General features: G+C 37.8%; 1 protein-coding gene across 2 annotated transcripts in view; it reads left to right on the top strand.

Moving 5' to 3' along the window:
* The first annotated feature begins 2,913 nt into the window (after positions 1-2,913).
* The window catches only part of LOC140326399 (MAP kinase-interacting serine/threonine-protein kinase 2-like), a 33,574-nt gene continuing 14,281 nt past the window's right edge, over positions 2,914-22,206 (top strand). Inside the window, exons 1-8 of one of the 2 annotated variants that reach the window (XM_072404947.1) lie at positions 2,914-3,016; positions 17,060-17,210; positions 17,433-17,520; positions 17,740-17,841; positions 19,973-20,070; positions 21,155-21,234; positions 21,322-21,395; positions 21,660-21,764. In XM_072404947.1, coding sequence (XP_072261048.1) covers positions 17,163-17,210; positions 17,433-17,520; positions 17,740-17,841; positions 19,973-20,070; positions 21,155-21,234; positions 21,322-21,395; positions 21,660-21,764 — 595 coding nt within the window. In that variant the 5' untranslated portion in view covers positions 2,914-3,016; positions 17,060-17,162. Of the gene's footprint in view, positions 3,017-17,059; positions 17,211-17,432; positions 17,521-17,739; positions 17,876-19,972; positions 20,071-21,154; positions 21,235-21,321; positions 21,396-21,659; positions 21,765-22,206 lie in introns of those variants that run through there. The other variant, XM_072404948.1, reaches the window with a different exon arrangement.

The raw sequence follows: 22,206 nt of genomic DNA, 5'->3' as shown, positions 1-22,206 counted from the left end.
GCCTATTTCCAGCCACCATCCCTTGCGCACTGTGGGCAACCGAGTGCTGGGAGATGCAACCAATCTACCGAGGCTGAGTGGGGACTGCTATAGGTGAAGACTGCGACTTTAGATTGGGGGACTGGAGTCTGGGGAATACTGGTACTGACCAGGCCTTACAGTGGTAGACTGAGTGGACAAATTACTGGGAGTGGTTGGGCATGACCCAGCTGTCTTGGTCTATGTTGGAACCAATGACAGGATATATGGAAGATGGAGGAATCTTAAAAATCAGTTTAAAGAACTAGGTTTCAAGTTGAAGGAAAGGACCTCAAAGGTTATATTCTCTGGTATATTGCCTGTGCCATGCGCAACACAGGAAAGGGGCTTAGCTAAATGCATGGCTTTAGTCCTGGCGTAATAGTAAAGGGTTTGAGTTCTTAGAGCAGTGGGCTGACTTTTCATTGGGGTACAACCTATATGCCAGAGATAGTTTGCACCTAAATGGAAGGGGGTCTGCTGTGCTAGGGGAAAGATTTAGCGGAATAGTGGAGGGATATTTAAACTAGGACAGAGGGGGGTGGGACAGGTAAATAAGGTGACAGGAAGGTCAGACAGGGGTCAGCCACTAGTGGAGGGTGGATTGGGGATAGGATAGTTGGGGGGAGGGTTATGGATAAATATAAGGAGCTTCTCATGTTAAGCACAAACATTGGATTACGCAGTACTATTTGTACTGAAAAACAAAAGGATTTGGCAAACAGTGCTGGAAAATGCAGAAATGGTTTAAAGAGCCTGTTTGCCAATGCTATAAGTCTGGCAAACAAAATAGTTAGAAGCCTTAATGAATGAAGAGCATTATGACTTAGTTGGGGTTACTGAATCCTGGCTTTATTCTTCGCATAACTGGGCTGTCGACATTCCTGGTTATACTCTCTTTCGTAAAGAAAGAGTCCAAAGAAAAGGGTGGTGGTGTCTGTCTGTATGTGAGAAGTGATCTGAAAGTGAATGTGAAAGAAGAAATTGTTGATGGAGCAAGCGATGAGGCTGAGGCATTATGGGTGGAGTTGAATGTTGTAAGGTTGTATAACACACAATTAATGATTGGAGTCTGCTATAGGCCCCCCAGTGCTAGGGAAGCAAATAGAGAATCAACTACTAGCACAGATAAAAAAATGGCAAAAACTGGAAACGTTTTGATCATGGAAGATTTCAACTACCTGGACATTGAATGGATTATTGGCACTACAGGAATAGCAAAAGGGAGAAAATGTATGAATTTAACACAAGATAATTTTATAGTACAGTTTACAAAAGCCCCACCTAGAAATGATAATCTGCTAGACCTAGTTCTTTCTAACAATGCAGAGTTTATAACAAATAGCAGTGGCCATAATATGATTACATTTAATGTAAGTTGTAAACGGGAAGCAAAAACAGCAAAGATAAAAACAAAGAGCAAATTTTGCATTTTTGCATTATTAAGGGCAGCTCTCCAGGACTTGGATGAGAGACAATATTGCCCTCAAAGATCACAGAACGGAAATGGGAATGTTTCAAGTCTGTTCTACACAAGCACACTGCAAAATATATTTCAAAGGGTAATAAGTTTAAGAGGTTAAAATTAAAACCTATGTGGCTTACAACTGATGTTAAAAATGCCATTGGTAACAATAAAAGGGCATTCCAAAAATATAACAATGAAGGATCACCTTCATTGTTTGAAAACTATAAAGAATATCTTGGATTAAGAAAGTCCGTTTGGTGGAATATTTTACTACTCTTCTCAGGAATAGTGTTGCTACATTTGAACAGGTCTGGGAAACCTGGGATGTTTATTATGCTCGATTACAGGTTTAATGTGTTAATTTGATTTTGTGAGCTCCTCATTCATCATCGTCTTGGTTGCCCCTTTTCATCCCCCCCCCCCCCCCCCCCCCCTTACTCAAATGTCCTTACCTTGTTAATGTTTTCGCCTTACTCAAATGTCCTTACCTTGTTAATGTTTTATGCATACTGGATTTTCACTGTTCACCATATTTGCTATATGGGATTGTATTGATTATGCTACAGTTTGCTACTATTATTCATATGTGTTACCTTTGTGGTTCATATTTATGTTCTTACGTTGTACCTATTTATATTTATGTTCTTTTTATGTTTTTCCTATTGAAATATATGAAAATTGTTAATAAAACTTAATTTAAATAATATTATTAATAAAGAAAAATGGCAGAGCTCAGGTCCATATTCATATTAGCAATTTTCAAAATGCCTCAAAATTGATATGATTGAGAATTAGTTGGGAAAAATTAGGGTTGACAAAGCACCAGGACCTGATGAATTACATTCATGTGTCCTAAAAGAGCTGAGCTCAGTAATTTAAAAGCCATTATTTCTAATTTTTAGAGACTCTTTAATCACTGGCATTTTACCAATAGATTGTCGTAAGGCCAATGTGGTTCCTATCTTCAAAAAGGGAGCAAAGTCATACCAAGTAAATCAACGTTATTATTACCCAGTACTGCACAGATCAAGTTAATTTATTTAAAATATATAATGTGTATATATACACAGCATTGTAATTTTTAGGGGCTCAAAATCCCCTGAGGCGAAACTTACTTATCTTAATGCAAAAACCTTCTTGCAGTCAGGAAAAAGACCTTACACATAGGCCTTCAGCATGTTGTACTTAATATGTACCTGGTTGCATGCTGATGGTTTTATATATAAACAGCAATGTTTTTCTTTGTGTAACTTCTAATAGGCTATAGTTTTACTCTCAGGAAGCTGAGAAATTGCACATGTCTATAAAGTTCAAACTAGCCTGCCAGCAACAGAAAAAAAACACAGCGAACAGGCGGTCACAAGCTACATCTATATAGGAAGCAGAACATATCATGTGAGTGCAGTGACCTATCAGCGACGAGTATTGCTTCGAACACACCCCGTTATGGAGATACAGGGAGTCAGGCGTCTCATGTAAATAGCAATGTAAACCAGGGAACTGTGCTTCACTGCGGAGCCCTGGAGATATGTAAGTAGATGCACATACTGCGGCCTGAAAATAATGCACGCGGTGGCCTGTAGGATGTTGTGAAGTTACAGAATATAAACATGGACGATTTTTTTTGTTTATTTATTTTGATACAGTGGTTAAGGTAGAGGCATTTAGTAAGCGTGAACTTATCGCAGAGCAGTGTTGTAGCTGTGCTTTCTCTTTCAGGAATTGATGTAACATTATAACAGATGACTTTAGAATGTATGCCAGTTCAATCGGACGAATGACGTAACTTCATGAAACAGTTTCGGGGTAGCCGGGGATATAAAACAAAACATGATTTTAATACTGCAGTAAATAATTTATATAAATATATATATAATAAATATTTCTATTGATGTGTGTAGTTATAACAAAGGCATAGCTTATCCTAAGCATTGTTTTGTTAGGAAAGGTTTGCTTGTGCAACTATAATCTGTTTAAAAATCAGCACACGGTTTATCTGACATAAGACTGGTGAAAAATAAGAGTGATCATTTCCACTTAGCGTGTTTATGTCATTGGCTTTGATACCAAAAAATCAGTAGGATCCTTTCAAGTCAGGATTGGTTAGTGTCTGTCGGGGTTGCACTCTTGTTTGTACAGACAAGCAAAAGTGTGTCCGTTCCAGAACTGGAAAGGGCAGGAATATAGTGTAAAAACTATTGATAAAGTCTTTTACAGGAGAGGAATGCCAGAGGGTAAAAAAACATGAAAGTTTAAATAGGTCAACATAAATATCAGAACAGGTAATAATGTCAGTAATGCCAGGCTCTAAAAAAGGTGGATTAAGAGGGTAGAATGGGGAGGTGATGACCCCAGGGTGTAGGTAAAGAAGAGGAGTTCAGAGGGTAATGGCGAGCAGGGCATTCAGGAGCATAATGTGGAGGCGATGATAGGCTGTAAGTGAAGTAAAGGAGTTCAGGGAGTGTGCTGAGGGTTGATGCAAGGAAGTATGAGCAGGAGCAGAATTGGTGGGATTGATGCTAGACTACAGGTTAAGAAGGGAGGTGTAGAGGGTCTAATAAAGCCCAAACTTTTTTTTCCTTTTTAGTTTTGGATAAAGTGTTGTATTCCCTGTCAGTTTAATAATATTACCTATATGCACACTGGAGGAGATTTTAATCTGGTATTTGTTATGGTGATCAAGACTAAAACTTGCAGTAAGTCAAATTTACAGTTTTCACTGAAATGAGGTGAACTAAAATAATACCTCCTATTCAATCAAGAGCTAGTCAAGGGGGTTTGTAGTCCCTTCTTGTTGTATCATCATGACAGAATATCTTTAGGGGCTGCTTTGGTGTGCAAATTTGTTAAAAAAGATTTAATGGATGTTTAGCCCCCTAAAGTTTTTTCACGTTTTTGAATGGTTTTATTATTCAAAAATTCTTCCAAAAAAAAAAAAAAAAAAAGTTACATTGGACCAAATAGGTCCATTCATTATCCTTCATTTTACAGGTGAGGGGCGGCAGCATTTCAATGAGGTTTTCTCGATCCTCAATGCAGTGTCCTGGGGTGTTTTGCCATCTCAAGTATTTGTAACTGCCTGTACATATGTTTTAGGCGCTTTTAGTACATACCGTGTTTTCCCCGATGATGAGGCATCCCCATCAAATAAGCCACCCCCGATTTTTGCTCAAAACATTAAAATAAAGCACCCCCCCCCCCCGCAAATAGGACACCCACAGATACCTGCCACTGTGTGCCTCTGTGTGACTCCTCAGTGCTCGCTGCAGTGCAGAGCGAAACTGAAAGTGACTTCAAAGGCCCGCACACGCGCCCGCGACTCCGCTCCAGGAAGGACAAGCAAGCTGCTGATCCCTGCCCTAACGGAGTCTGTTACCCAGCCGTAGAAGCCAAAAAAAAGTGAGTCAGTGAACAGAAGTGGACAATGAATGGCACAGAGTGATCAGAAGGGGACAATCAATGGCACAGAGTGATCAGAAGGGGACAATGAATGGCTCATGAGTGATTTTCAACAGTAAATGTGTACTGTAGTCTTCTTCATGGAAAAATAAGACATCCCCCTGAAAATAAGACCTAGCGCATATTTTGGCATTTTAAAAAATATAGGACAGTGCCTTATCGGGGAAATAGGGTAGTTAAAAAATGCCTAAAACACTTATACAGGTAGTTTTAAAAATTCTGTACACCGAGCTCGTCATAGTAGACTTTGTTAAACTTTTTGTTTTGTTTGCCCCAGGTCTGAACAAGCCCTGTGTTTCTTCTTCTTTTTTTTTTTAATTACACACACATTTCTCCAACCTATGTTATTTGCCAAATTATGTGAAGACTCCTATAGGGGATCCAAGCCTTATAAATTTATTAACTATCAGTGGGTCATTGTCCAACAGTCTGTAAGTGTACCATGTGGTGTGCTCAAATGCGGAGACGCTTTCTGGTGTCTACTGGTAACATTGCTATATATGACTCCCAGAGTTTGAAAAAATCTGTTAACCTGTGTTTCATTGTTTAGTGACTCTTCTAGCCAATCCATTTGAAATACAAATCTCAATTTCCTCTTTGAACAGGCCAAGAGTAGGTGGTTCGGAACTTATCCGTTTGTGTAGAATTGCCTTTTTTGTTACTAATAAGATAATGGAAAGGAGTTTAGTGTAGCCCTGTTCAATACTTGCCCCATGTACTGTTAATGTTCCGAACAGTGCCAATGCTGGTTTCAATGTAAAATGATTCACTAAGTTTTGCAGGGTGTAAGAAGCTTCCAATTTTAAAAAATGTTTGATTTTTGGGCAGTTCCAAAACATATGATATAGGTTGGCCACCTCAGCCCCACATTAAGGACAACATGGAGAGGGACTCATTCCCATTTGAAAAGACCTTTGTGATATATAAGCCCCGTGATAAAATCTCTCAAGGTATCTGATGGCATTCTTTTTGTGAAAAGTTCACTCCATTTGCTTAAGCCTGTCCTCCTTACTTCATAGTTAGCGTCAGTTGTTTATCTAATATACACATCTTTTATTGCATGTTTAGCCGAGTTAGGGCTTGCGAATAATTTGTCAAGCGGATTGTTCCAATCTAAATCTGATAAGTGTTTTATAATCATTGATATGTATGATCTGATTTGTAGATAAATAATAGGGGTGGTCCTAAAAAAGCCTTTTGGTCTAGGGGTTAACAAACGATTTTAAATGTATGAAACAATACCCTGGGCAGTTGGTTTTTGTTGGTGTTTGCCAGACCCAGTGGAAATCTGCATTTCCCCATAGGGGGAGAAGTGAGGAGTGAGTGTTAGGTTTGTTGCCATACATGCCAACAAGTGTACAGGAGGTGATTGTCTAGCACCTCGTTGGTAGTAGCTCTTTATTCAGGTGTAGCAGATAACTTGACCTAGTTGTTGACCTAGTGCAGTGTCTGTATAGCTAGCTGTACCAGGAAGCCCTAGATTTTTGCCTATGGAGGCCCAGCTATACATCTCTAAATCTGGGAAATTAATACCACCATTCTTTACTGATTGTTGTACTGTACAGATAAAGGCTCTAAAATTTATATAGGTCTTGGAGTTCCCTGGGTCTTAGAATTATTGGTAGCATCTGAAGTGTATACAGATTTTTAGGGAACACTACTATTTTGAATAAACCTATTTAACCCAATTATGAGATAAAGCGGGTATACCTTTTTTGTAGCTGTTCTTGAACTGTTTGGCATGGTGGTTTTGCATTTAGAAGATTCTGTTTAGAAAAATTGTTGGGGATCATAACTTCTAGGTACTTCAATTTGTCTCTACACCATATTGTTTTAGTAGCTGCAGTACTACTGAGAGACAGTGTTTTGGGTTGGCTATGTATAGAATTAAATCATCCTCAAATGCAGTTACTTTAACCATTTGTTTTCCCACGAGAATACCTTAAAAATCAGAGGTATTCTCTAGCATAGGGGTCTAGCATTAAAATAAGTTTTTAGGGTACAGCCTTAGGGAGTTCCTTTAGTCATTTCCACTTACTCTGATAGGGTCACCGCCATTACAGCTGCCTTTTGCTGTTAGGACTCCGATCGTGGAGTGGCGTCCCCTCACAAATCCCAGTTGTGTGGTGGTCAACAGAAAATATTGTAACTTGTTTGCCATCAGTTTGACCATTATCTTACAATTGCAGTTTTAATGAAGATATTGGCCTGTATAAAGTTACCAGAGAAGGATCTCTGGGAATCCGCATGATATGTGCTTCAGTAAATTCTGGGAAAGGAACATTATAGGTTAGTATGGCATTGTATACTCAGAGCAGAGGAGCACCATCCTCTGCTATTTACTTATAGTATTCTGCCGAGAATCCATCAGGTCCTGGTGTTTTATAGTTCGCCAAGGAACTGATTGCTTTGTTGACTTCCTCTGTTGTTATGAGGCGATTGAGTTGGGCTCGCTGATCTGCTGTAATTTGGATAATCTAGCTTTCGCTAAAAGACCATTCAACGTGGAGGGATTGCATGGTGCAGCTGTGAATAGTCGTTAATATTATTGTTCAAAAATCCTTTGTATGGATCTGGTGACTGTGTGGTATGTTGGGGATATCCTGTCATGACTGCTTTGAGGGTATGCCAAAGCAAAATTGGGGAATCCTAGTGTTCCATGTTGTCATCCAAACTGTTGGCCCACTGGTATTTCACAAAAATGCGAAAGATTTCCGATTTGGCCAGGTATGCCAGGAATCTCCAAACATACAGTTAGGTCCATAAATATTTGGACAGAGAACTGTTTTCTAATTTTGGTTCTGTACATTACCACAATTAATTTTAAATGAAACAACTTAGATGCAGTTGAACTGCAGACTTTCAGCTTTAATTCAGTGGGTTGAACAAAAAGATTGCATAAAAATGTGAGGAACTAAAGCCTTTTTTTCACTCAATCACTTTATTTCAGGGGCTCAAAAGTAATTGGACAATTGATTCAAAGGCTATTTCATGGGCTGCTGTGGACAATTCCTTCGGTATGTCATTATCAATTAAGCAGATAAAAGGCCTCGATTTGATTTGAGGGGGGGCTTGTATGTGGAGGATTTTGCTGTGAACAGACAACATGCGGTCAAAGGAGTTCTCCATGCAGGTGAAACAAGCCATCCTTAAGCTGCAAAAACAGAAAAAACCCATCCTAGAAATTGCTACAATATTAGGAGTGGCAAAATCTACAGTTTGGTACATCATAAGAAAGAAACAATGCACTGGTGAACTCAGCAACGCCAAAAGACCTGGACGTCCATTGAAGACAACAGTGGTGGATGATCCTGGAATCATTTCAATGGTGAAGAGAAACCCCTTCACAACAGCCCACCAAGTGAACAACACTCTCCAGGAAGTAGGCGTATTGATATCCAAGTCTACCATAAAGAGTAGACTGCATGAAAGTAAATACAGAGGGTGCACTGCAAGGTGCAAGCCACACATAAGCCTCAAGAATAGAAAGGCTAGATTGGACTTTGCTCAAAAACATCTAAAAAAGCCAGCACAGTTCAGGAAAAACTTTTTTTGGACAGATTAAACCAAGATAAACCTTTACCAGAGGATGGCAAAAAAAAGTATGGAGAAGGTGTGGAACAGCGGTGTTCAGAGACATACTGTCTGCTCAAATCCAGCTAAATGCTGTCAAATTGAATGGGAGGCATTTCATAATACAGATGGACAATGACCCCAAACATACAGCCAAAGAAACCCAGAAGTTTATTAAAGCAAAGAACTGGAATATTCTTGAATGGCCAAGTCGGTCAACTGATCTGAACCCAACTGAGCATGCATTTCACTTGTTGAAGACTAAACTTCGAACAGAAAGGCCCACAAACAGCAACTGAAAGTGGCTGCAGTAAAAGCCTGGCAGAGCATTAAAAAGAATGAAAAAGGGGGAAACCCAGCATCTGGTGATGTCCAGGAGTTCAAGACTACAGGCTGTCAGTATTAACATTTTATTTTCCGCTTTTTGATTTGTCCAATTACCCAAGACCCTGAAATTAAGTGATTGTGTTAAAAAAGGCATTAGTTCCTCACATTTGTATGCAATCTTTTTGTTCAACCAACTGAATTAAAGCTTAAAGTCTTCAGTTCAACTGCATCTGAGTTGTTTCATTTAAAATTACCTGTGATAATGTACAGAACCAAAATTAGTAAAAAAGTTGTCTCTGTCCAAATATTTATGAACCTAACTATATATTCACTATAAGGATAAGAAATAAAATGGTATTAATGTGTTGTGGACATGATAGTACAGTATAACATGGGTCTATGTGGTAAGTATACTTACTGATTTGTGCTGCTTATAACCAAATTAATTATTCAAGTACTCTGATGTGAGTAAAATATTCATAAAGGATTAGGAGAGGCTTAGAATGCTTGGATTCTACAATAAACCTATAACGAGTCATCACTAAGTTGTACAATGATAAATGGGACTGCAAATATAATAATGCTTCAAAAGGGAAAAAGGCTTTTAAATACTACTTATTGTTTAAATGATGAAAAAATTAAAAGATCGGTTCATCTGCAGCCAGCCACTGAAGGACTGATGATGCGGTACGGGCGTTTTTTTGGACACCTACATTTCTATTACCTCTACTGGTGAAATGAACACCAAAAGAAAGCATCCCTCTGAGCCAATATCTTAGACTTAGACGGATTTGCACTAACCTGCAAGATTTCAGAAAAGAATCTTGTGCTCTCCAGGACAGAATTAGATGAAGGGATTATAGCAAAAATCTATTAAAAAGGGCCTAACTTCTGACAGCCAATTACTAATTTCACAACAAAAACCTCAGTCATCTGAAACAACTGTAAGGGTTATCACAACCTACAATAAGCAACATAAAGAAATTGAAAATATATTATTTAAACATTGGCGCTTTATACTAAAAAAAGGCCCAAAAACGTGGGTAAACGCTTCCATTGATTTCAATGAGGTGTTTTCCCGTGATTATAGGCACTTAAAAAACGTAAACACGTAAAAACGCGCCATAGACAATTTCCAGCGTTTTAAAGGCTAGCTTTAAAACGCTAATAAAAGTGTATAGAAAGACATATAAACCCAGTAGGAATGTTTAAATGCGTTTTTATAAACGTCCGTGTAGACCCAGCCTTTATCAACCTTCAAATCTTCTTTTTATCATTCAATCAATTCTATTGTCCCTAATTAAATGTCATATACATGGGCGGCTCTAACGCCGCTCCCCTATAAATGATAGTATTTGTTATAATTAAATGTGAATGATCTATAATAATTATATCTTGTGGTTTAGGTGGGCAATGATACTTTATAACCTAATATACTTATCATTGTATATTATATCTTTTTCAACAATGACTTGCTAGTTATATAGCCTTGTGGTCGGCAACCACACTACAGTTGTTTATACTTTGTATGGAGGTATTGACACTTTGTAACATATGGTTTCAACATTAGTTTACTTAGTATGTATATTCCTTACTACCTTCTCTGTAATGGAACTTGACTCTTCGGTCCTATACAATGTCTGTTGATTTTACTTCCAATATGCACATTGTGCGATCAATTAATTCACCCATTTGGTGATCACATTATCAACCCTCTATGACAGCTTCATACACACCTCTCTACCTAACTCTACCTTTTGAGGTATGGATAAGGATCATTTTAACTTTATTACAATATTACCAATCCTCAAGTTATACACAGTAGCAAATTCCTTTCACACATTCATTCATACTTGATTCTTCCCCTTCATTTGCCCAACGGGGGAAGGGAGTCGCTGACTATTTACGGGTGCCATTAGGCATGATTGCACAGGATTCCCTGACGCATATCTTGCAACCATCCCTCGTTTGGGCTTAGGAATTCTCCTATGCCCAGGACCTGACACAGGGAGATTTCTTCTATTTCAATGTCGGGTGAGGGCACATGAGGGGCGGTATCAAACTTACTCCAACCACGCCTTTGGAGAAGACCTGGGAAGGTACTGTTACCTCCTTTGATCCACCCCCTAGTTTCTACGTGTGTTTTATTAGCTCACACACAAGATCGTTTTTCACTCCCACTAAGGGCGGAAGCCGGAAGAATTTCCTGTTTCAATGTACGCACAGCGCATGCGCCACCTGGAGGCGCAGGCACACTCCTGATCATTCTCACTCTCATTAACCATTATAAGGACGCCCGTACTGCAACATCAGTCCTTCTGTAGCTGGCTGCAGAGGTCCGTTCTTTTCATTTTCCCATAATTTAAACAGTAAGTAATTTTTTTTTTTTTAAAGGCCCTTTCCCTTTTGAAGTATTATATCGGCAGTCCCATTTATCATTGTACAACTTACTAATGACTCGTTATGGGTTTATTGTAGAAGCCTCTCCTAATCCTTTATGAATATTCTACTCACTTCAGAGTACTTGAATATTTCAGGTATAAGCAGCACAAATCAGTATAAGTATACTTACCCTGTAGACCCATGTTATACTGTACTATTTTGTCCACAACACGTTATTACCATTTTATTTCTGATCCCTATAGTGAATATATGACCAACTTGATTTAATGCTTCACGTTCAACAAACAATAAGGAATAGGCTCTCATTCCTGTGGGGGGTAAGAAAGCTTTTACTCATAAGAATTATGTTGCATTCCCCATTCCTAATGCCACTATACTAATTACATTTTTGATGTTTTATATTTCATATTCAAACTTTATTTCCACCTCCTGAAAAATAATTTTGAATCTCTACTCCACATATATGCTGGGTAATGCACATCGGGTTCAATTAGGAATAGTCCTGTACAGCCTTGCAAAAGCACACAGTAAATGTAAGTTTTTTTCCCCTTTTTTCCTAATATCAAATCCCCATTCAAATGTCATGGTTTCATAAACTATTCCACTTGTATCAGATTACCTCACTACCAAGTGCAGCCAACTTATATAACACATGGTGATGTCTTTCAACTTCTTGATCGTCATTGGTTTCTACTTACGTGTCCAATACGGAAGAAGTAATTTTAGCATCCCTAAGGTTCACTATTTAGTTATATTTGATATTGATATCACATTATGATATATATAAAATCTGTTTAATCACGTTGGAACACCTTACCTGATTTTTCAATCAAATTGTGGCTAAGGTCCTTTTCTGACTACCAGTTACTCTCGTAATTATTTCAAGTGTAAGAACCATTGTGACATCTGTTAAGTCATTTCTAGTTATTCTAAGTCATCTCTAACTATTTGACACCTGTGATTTGTGCATTTAGATTAAGTAATCTCTAGACCTCTTTTGTACACAAAAAATGTTTTCCAGCATATATGATCTAGTGTCTGTGTCCCCTGAGGTAGCCAATCTGGGTGAAAACACGTCAGGAAAGAGGCCGTACTTTGCCGATCTTCTAAAAATTCTGTTTGCAATTACTATATTGGCTTCACCACGTGAATATAATAATTTTAATATGTATATTTAGCTATCTTATTTTATATCTACACTATTTTAGCAATAAAAGCTATTTTATCAATAAAAGCATAAAATAATGTTGTACTTTGAACTCTCAGACTGCAGGAGAGGTGTATGAAGCATGCTGGAGACAGTAAAGAAGGTTGAAACTGACCTGCACTTTATTAAAAGGTTGCATAAGATAAAACAAAAAAAAAATCTTAGCCAGTCAGGCTCTAACTAACCATCCAGCAGATTCCTTTCTACCAGTTGGTGGCTAACCCAGCAAACTCTACAAAAACATTCTAGCAACCTTTACTCACATGTAGTACAACAATGGCTCTCACTGGCAGCTTCCCTGTGCCCCAGGTCAGAGAGTGCTTCATTCCTCTCCTTCCATTTTTACCTGCTGCTCACAGCTGTGCAGTAATTAATTGCCAGAAAAAAAACAAACTCTGGCCTGGATCAGAACACTTCTGAATGACATGCAAAACCCAGGTCTGGAATCCCAGCAGACCTTTTGCTAGTTAATCTCTCCCATAGGAGAGGTAAAGAGGATAAATATATATTTTCCCTCTAAGATGACCCCTTTTGCCATGTCACAAAATATATATTTATACATATATATATATAAAATTCAACATTAGGGTACACTGTAAGTTATGATAACAGTAGTACAGTACAGGTTAAGCTGAATTATATGTGGTCTAAATAGCACACTGGTTACATAGTAATCGGTTGTCAATCACATAGATTTCTAAATATAACAATAAATCATTTACCTCAGAAAGTGTTTTTTTTTTTTTTTTTAATTTTTACAGTGATATAAACATGTATGAGATGTGAAATGATAGTTCAGGAAGTGTTAGTGATATGTATTCCAACAAAAATATATTGTTTAGGTACTTACTTAAGATGAGTATTGATGATAGTGTAAGGGACATCTCTGAATATAAAGATAATGACACCACGTAGTATCTGGAGCATGAAAAGGGGGGGGGGGGGGGGTCAAATGGAAATAAGTCTGGAATGCAGACTAGATGTTAAAGTGTTGGTGCGTGATGGGTGAGAGGACTAGGTAAGGATGGTAAGCCTGTCCTGTTCCAATGCACACCCGCACAGCAACCCTGCCGATCTCTGCAGCCTGCAAGTGCTTTCGCTACAAATCTCTAGGCATCTGCTTGAAATTTGCACTTGTATTTGCTTGAAACTTTCCTTTTGATCCATATATGACATTCTTTCCTTGATTTTACAGACCAACTTGATTATTGCAAATCTCTCTTGACTTAGAGCAACGATCATATCTCTTATGCTACTTTAGTACTTAAATCACAACGAGGGTTCAAATTTTTTTATGTAGTTCCCAAACATTTTAGTATGATTATTCTCTCATTATATTTTTATCCCATCATTATCTTATTACTATTACTGAACTTCTGGATCGTTTTGAAACTTTCATAAAAACATATGAATTTTTCATCTATATAACTAAATATCCCTTTTTTCACGCTTCAGATACTACGTGGTATCATTATCTTTATATTCAGAGATGTCCCTCATACTATGATACTTATCTTAAAGCGTACCTATACTCACAAAAATAACTTGGGCTATGGATATGGATAACAGCCCAAGTTATAATCAATTGAAATTTTTTTTTTTTTTCAGCTTGCTTTGACCTTTAAATATGAATAATTAGTTCTAGCAACACCCCTATGTCTCTCCATCGCCTAGGCGGTGACCTGCAACCTTTGGTGGGAATGTACTAAGCAATTGGCGGACCTGAATGGCCAGTACTAATTGATACAAGGGACCCTACAAGATACAGAGGTTACATTACTCCCTTTTGTATGCCCCCAACAAGCATCAAACTAGCATCCTGTCTCATGTCTTCTGACTCCTGGAACACCATGGTAGAAGGACTGTGTTTGTTTATAGGGTTTCAAAATTGGTCCTCAATCCAAAGCTGGACATATCCGTGAATGAAGCAAATCTGGCATTGGCGGATTCCACATCATTCAATCCACTTCTAAGTACAAACTTGAGGATGCATGGCATGAACTCCATCCCCTGGCAAAAGTTTGCATTACTTACATCCTCACAAACTCCACTCCAGAATAGATTACCTTTTTGTATCCTGCACTTTTCTTCCAGCTCTGTTCACGGCACGCATTCTAACAGTCCCCTGGTCGGACCATGATCCCATTTCCATTGCTTGCAGGTCACTGGTGGCCAAACCCAAAGTTTTGTTGTGGATGCTCAACGATTCCTTATTGTCAAGAGCGGCGGCTGAGACAACTATCACAACTAAACCTGAAGAGTATTTCCAACATAACGAATCTTCCATTTCCTCTTGTACTACCTTAGGGGATGCCTATAAATCTGTAATGCGAGGCCGTCCTATTCAGATGTCCTCTAGGTTCCAGAGTAGAACAGCTTGACATGGCCATGAAAACTTTAAAGTCCAATCCTTCCCAGTCTAGCCTACAAAAGATTGAGAAACTTAAGACAGAACTGAATCTGTGCCATACCGACCCTGCGGAGTAGACTCTTTGTTGGTCTAAACAAGGCTTCTACCTCAAGGCCAAAAAACGGGACTCCCCACTAGCAAGCAAGCTTAACTGTTTCTACACTAATCAGTTACTCATTTGCTTAAAATCTAGGATGAGTTTCTGTACTGGTAACCTGATTAAAATTTTGTGAGGAATTTAAACTTCAGTTTGCAAAACTGTATTCTCACTCTACCCTGTTCTACAACTCTGCTGCAGAAAGCTTTTTGGCTAACCTTAGTTTGCCCCAGGTACCCAGTTATCTAGTAGAACGCCTAAAATCGGATATTACCAGTGCTGAGGTCCCTTTTGGCCATCAAAAATCTCAAAATGGGGAAGAAAAAGGGACCTGAATGGTTTTTGGTTTTATTCTTTAAGAAGTTTTTTGACCTTTTGACTCCATATTTGGTAGTGCTCCTTAATGAAGTAAAGACCTCAGGTTAATTCTCATCAGACACGCTCAATGCTTATATTGTCATGGTTCTCAAGCCAAAAAAGGATCAGACAAAATATTGCCCTGATCTTGCTACTAAATGTGCACTTGAAGATCTTCATAAAGATTCCTGCAAAACACCTATCCTCCCATTCCCATTCTGGTACATCGAGACCTGGTGGGCTTTATCCCAGGCCATCAGGCCAGGGATATTAGAAAAGTGATCTTCCTAGTACATAATACAACTCTTCACACTCAACAGTTGTCTACTGTCTCTAGACATGGAGAAGACCTTTGACTCCCTTTCATGGGAGCACATGTTCTATGTATTCCGCAAATGGGGCTTCGGCCAATCCTTCCCCACTTGGCTGCAAGCTATCTACTCTGATCCCAGTGCTACAGTCCAATGTTCGGAATTCCAAACGTTGATAGATTTTATCTTTTGTGCCACTAGACTGACTATTGCATGCTGCTGGAAGACCCCCTCTTCCAGTTATACAGTGGGATTACAGAGGGTTAATGGAATAGAATAATGATTGAGAAGCTGACCTCTATTGCTCAGCACAGGCATGCCAAATCCTTGGGTATCTGGACCCCTTGAATTGATTTTATTGTGCTGAGGTTGAATACTCTTTCCCTATAGCACTGGCTCATGTCCCTCCCCTGGAGACTACTCTATTCTTTCCCTTCCATACTTTTCTCTTCTTCCCCCTCTTATTCACTCTCTTACCATTTTCTTTGCTTTGTTTTTCTCACAACACCTTGAGGGAAGTGGTTTTCGACTTGTAATTGGTTGACGTTCCCTCAGAAGTGCTTGATGTAATGATGACTCCTGTAAGTTTTAGATATGTTTTTCTGATAATAGAATGTTAACCTTTGCAATCTCTTCAAATTCAACTGTAAAATTCCTTCTGTATTATTCTTTGTTACTGTTTCCTGTACTGATATGCGATTAATACTTAATAAAAATTATTGTAACCAAAAAATTCATTCTGTAAATGGATAGAGAACTGTATAGAGAAGACTGCATCCAGGGAGTGGTGATTAATAATTCATACTCTGAATGGTCTAAGGTTATTAGTGGTGTACCTGAGGGTTCTGTGTCCGGGACCTTTACTGTTTTAACATCTTTATAAATGATATGGAGTTTGGGATTAAAAGTACCTTTTCTGTGTTTGCAGATGACACCAAACTATGTAATGGAATTAAGTCCATACAGGATGTCTATAATCTACAAGCAGATCTGGATGTACTGTTTGATTGGGCAGCCAAGTGGCAAATGAATTTAAATATTATTAAATGTAACACTATGTACTTGGGGGCTAACAACTTGCATGCTTTATATTGTCTAGGGGGAATAAATTGGGGGGACTCAAAAATGGAAAAGGATCTGGGGTTTTTGGTAGATCATAGACTTAATAAAAGCAAAATGACTTTAATGTTAAGACAACAGTGACTCTTGATCCAGGGAACACCCAATTGCCTCAGCGGATCAGAAAGTAATTTTTTTCCCTGTTGGGGTAAATTGAACCAAGTTTTTTTTTGCCTTCCTCTGGATCAACTATGACTATAGGGTTTTTAATTGGAATATGTTTATTTCTCTAATGGTTAAACTTGATGAACTTTATTTTTTCAACCTAACTATATCACTATGTAAATATTTAAAACATTTTCTTACACAGGTTCCAGTCACCTGCCATCATCCATGCCACAAAAATAGGATCCTTACTTGTTCCATCCTAGACATTTTTCCTTCATCAGGATATTTTTTTTCCTGTGGCAGACATGGTACAGAAAAAAAGCCCAGAGAATAGCTTCTACCAGTCATTTAAGGTGAGTTCATTATTATCTGTACATCCTAACATTTTACAATAACCATCTTTATTGTTGAGTGTTGGGGGAAAAAACTGTTGGATCATTTCCTTCAGTTTGTTCCATGTATGAATATATTTTTTGACATAAATACGTGTTTTTGAATTTTCTGATTTGTGTATTGCTGCAGCAATATGGTAGTGTTTCTCTTTTAAAAATTCAGTTTGACGGCTTTTCTTCTAGGGTCAAAATCCTTTTGAGACAGAGAGTTATGATGGAGAGTCCAGAAATTTGGAGCCTGTGTTCAATTTTGAATGCTGTTCACGCCCTGGTAAAATAAATACTACAGTATTGAGTCATTTCATTTATTATAAATTGTTATACAATAATATATATCCATAGTTACCAGTGTGACATTTTTTAGTGAGACACAGAATTGTGTACAGAATTACTGTTTATTGTGTGTTTTTTTTTTTTTTTGCTGTTTGGAGTAGGGGACCACTGTACTTAACTGTGTTTTATAATACTACTTTGTTTATTACTCCCAAAGATTTGCCATCTAGTGCTCCTATTGATATTCCTGATGCTAAGAAAAGAACAAAGAAGAAAAAACGATGCAGAGCAACAGACAGCTTTACTGGACGGTTTGAAGGTCCTTGTTTTAGAAAAAATATATTTCACTAAGTGTATGTGTATGTTTGAAAGAAACTTTATTTATATAGTGGTGCTTTAAACTCTGTTTAAATGTTCAGCTTTTCTAAATAACTGTGGCCTAAAACATCAACGGTTTTTTACTGTTTCTCAAGTATACTTATACATTATACATGTGTTAGTATAAATTGTACTTGCCATAATTACTCAATAAGTAAACCAAGGTTCCTACTTGTACTTGTACTTGTGAGGAAAAAAAAAAGGAAAAAAAAGACAGAAAAATATAACAGTAACAAAAGAAATGCCAGTAAAATTAATGTGTATAAATACATTGTGTGTGTTTGTGTGTTTTTAAAACAGAAAGATTTTAAAACACATGGGTTCAGCCTGTAAAGTCTTTTTGTACTTTTGGTTATAATTGGTTATTTGCTCATAAAGCAACTTTAAACCCAGAAAAAAAAATATCATGAGGTAATACTATTTGACAAAGTGGACATGCAATATTACTTTTGTCAAATAATGAACTCGCTTCCTGCTGGTGGCTTTTTTGTTTCTACTCTAAATGACACAGCACATGTGACGTGTCGCTTAAAGCTCTGCTCTAGTCGCTGGTCATCCAAGAGTTATGTTGTCCAATCAGTAAACCGGATCGCAGTCTCTATGGTAGTCCACCATGGAGCCGGCAGGGAAAATGGTGGCACCCATCTATGCAGCTATGACAGGTCCAGATGACAGATTTTTATGTCCAGTTTTTCCATTTTTGTATTATGCTCCAACTGTCCAGTGCTCATGTATTGTGACCCAACTTCCTAGTGTTTTATTTTTTTTAAAGCATAATCACTTGTAATGTAATATTGTGATAAAGTGTAACAAATTAGGCTTAGTTGACAATAGCGGTAAAAAAACTATGCCATTTACAGTTCCCAGGTAACTAATGGCAAATACTAGGCACCTGGGATTGGTAATAGGCAGTAACTGCTGGACACCTTGGACTGGTAACAGGTGGTACCTGCTAGGCTTTTTCGGACCAAACAGTTTTTCAGACAGCAGTGGTTCCTGGTGTGAGGAAACGGTGAATGGAACCTTTTCATCAGTGTGAATTCAGCCTAACTTTAGATGTGCCCCTGAGGCTATATTTAATTAAAGTGAAACTTTTGTGAAAAAAATTCATTCAGTTGATCTCTCCACAAGCTGAGCCCTGCAAGTCCCACACTGGCTCAGGTTTCATTTTTCTGATGCTCACCATTCCGTCCAGTGCCGCCTTGCACTGGGCATGCCTGAGAATGCGCAATATTTATTTATTTATTTTTTTTACATAATAGGAAAGCACCTGATGATGCATGCACAGAAGGAGCTGCCCACAGCCTCTGATTTCCCCTTCAGTCTTTACCACCATGGCAGTAAAAGCTGAAGGGGAGGGGTCCCCCCTCATTTTACAAGCTGGATTATTTCAATAGAAGACACGGCACACCTATCGGATGAAGGCGTGAACTGCCTGTGTCCCGATCTCATCGTAGCTGTGCCGCTCTCTCCCGCCCACCTCTCAGCAGCAGCTGAAATCCTCCGAACGCATGACAGCTGGGCACAGAGCAGCCCCACTGTGATCTAATCTTTCTTTTCTGACTTAAACTTTATTGGAACTGTCCACTTCTGGGCTTAGCTTGCTTGTGACTTTACAGTCTCAGCTCACTAGCCCTGTTTGAGTGTGTACTGAATGTCTGTCTGCAGCCTGGTTTTAGTGTAGTGGAAAATAAACTCTACCTCAGTGTTGCCCAGTGCAAATCAAACCAGCTAGTGTCCAGAGCTTTTACTTGCAGATTTTTTTTTATCATTGCATTTTAAACCAGTCCTGACATTAGAACACCGAGTTCATCTGCTAGCGGTTTTAGTGTTAACTTTGAATATTCCCTCTCCCCCTATTCAAATAATGAAGACCATTTTTATTTATTTATTTAGTTTTTACTCTTTATTAGTTGGTTTTTCAGTAATCCAATGGGGAACAGATAATATTTAGGACATTGAACAGTTCACAAACTTTGAAGCATCACTGTGTATACTAGCTTTGTTCAGTAGGATGTGCTTATTTATTGATCTTCTTAAATGAAATGGATGTTTAAATATGTTTTATACAGACATGTATCAGATTCAAGATGAGGTTCTTGGTGAAGGAGCATATGCCAGAGTCCAAAGTTGCATTAACTTAATCACCAACAAAGAGTACGCTGTGAAGGTGACTTTTTAAAACTTACACTTTTAAAAATAATTTTTGTTTTTAATTTATTCTAATATATATATAATATAAAATTCAATTTTTGTATCCTTCTGTTCCTACTAAAGTGAGCCTGTGCTTTGTGTAGGGCAAGTGAAAAGTAAATTTTAATGGTGGCCCCTACCAGCAGCTCATACTTGGAGAAGTTGTCACGACTCCATATGAGTATACACATGGTTTACAGTCTCTGTTTCTGTTCTGCTGAATGTAGTGGCAGGAAAGCAAAGAAAGGTAGAGGGGAGTAAAAGCTTCTGGTGGGGAGTGGTGCTTGAGTAGGGCAGAAATTCATTTAGTAATGTGTATGCATATGTGTTTTTAATGCATTTGTTTTACTATAGACACATTCATATAATATTTAGTTTTTTGTTAAATGTAATTATATTCTTGCCCTAATTGGTTTACTAAAGACTCCTATTGAAACCTGATTTTCCTGTCCTTAAATTAGAGATATTTTGCAGCAACTAAGAATGCATTCTCACCCCCCCCCCCCACACCCGAAAAAAGTGTGGCATTTATACCTCAGCTCAGATTTTATTGATCAAGATGTTAATATGTCTGAATTGGCTTTGGCGTTGATATCTTTATTGCAGGTCGACCTTACTTCTGACACCAGTAAAATAACTAACTGTGCTAATATTTATAAAAATTCTAACAGAATGTTTCCTTTTTTTAGTTGGAATTATACCATACCCTTATAACTCTTGTCTTCTAACTCTGGATTATGTATTCTGATGCTAATAGTGAACATTGTGTTGCTTTTCCTTCAGGTGTTCTGCTTTATCTCTGACAATCTAAAAAATTAGTGGTAGATTTATTGCCATTAGAACTGTTTAGTCCCAAGTTTGGTCCCGAGTTTGGTAGTAACATTTAATTAAAGACCGTTTTGTGTATTCTGTGTAACCCATTACTCTCTGACAGGGGTCATCAACTCTAGTTCTCAAGGGCCAGGGTCGAGTTGAAGATCCTCTAATTACAAAAAAAAAATGTTGATTTTATTTTTTTCCTGTGCTTTTGTTCTTAACGTATACATTATTTTGTAACCTAGATTATAGGAAAAAGACCTGGTCTTAGCCGGAATAGAGTATTTAGAGAGGTCGAAATGCTGTATCAGTGTCAAGGTCACAGGTAACAATGAAATATGAGGAAAGGTTTACAAAAAATGGAACATGTGTGGTCATAAAATGTCTCTAACAACCCTATTGTCTGTCACAGCAATGTCCTTGAACTAATTGAATTCTTTGAGGAAGAAGAAAAATTCTTCTTGGTGTTTGAGAAGATGTATGGTGGTAAGTGTTCTAGAAAATGGTTGTGTATTCAATATTTTATTTCCCATGGTACGGATAGGTGTTACTAATGACTATAGTAACCTAGTAAGTAGAACTGCCTTAAAGAAGCGCACAATATTGATGCGTAAAAAAAAAAAAACACATTTTCCCAGTAGCTTTTTACTTCTTGTGTCACAATTAGAAAATTTAAAAGAAATTTTTGTTCATTAAACCCTCTAAGTACCTTTAATACAGTGCATTGTGGTGTTTCTTTTTTTTTTTGAGGTTCTATATTAAATCACATTCACCAAAGGCGACATTTCAACGAACGGGAAGCCAGTTTTGTTGTGAGAGATATTGCTGAAGCTTTAAACTACCTGCATAACAAAGGTATTTTTATTTTTTAAGGGGTTAGGTTGATCTTGTCAACTGCTCAGTTTAGTCTGTTTTGTACAGGAAGCAAAAAATGACACGCCTCACATTAATAAAATGTATTTCACAAACAATATGAGAGAAATAAAACTTCAAAAAAATTAAGCATGCTTTTATCCTCTTTTATTAGGATGATACTTAAGCAATAAATAAAACCATTTCTCTTCTAGGGTGGCAAAACTGAGCCTTTATATAAATAGTGGAGAGTGTTGTCACATAAGTTGTTCTATATCTTTTGGGGAGGGTGTTCTGTGGTTCACAGAAATAAGTTGGGTGGCATTGATTTCAGTTCAATTTAGCTGGCATATTCACCTGGTAAAAATACAGGAAAAATGCTCAAAAAAGAAAAGTAAAGCAGATACCATACCTAAGAACTAGTAAAATTTAGTATATAACTTGT

The sequence above is a fragment of the Pyxicephalus adspersus genome, chromosome 3 (assembly GCF_032062135.1).
Source record: "Pyxicephalus adspersus chromosome 3, UCB_Pads_2.0, whole genome shotgun sequence".
Lineage (NCBI taxonomy): Eukaryota > Metazoa > Chordata > Amphibia > Anura > Pyxicephalidae > Pyxicephalus > Pyxicephalus adspersus.
Note: the sequence above shows the minus strand (reverse complement) of the source record. Positions and strands in the feature narration are given on the sequence as shown.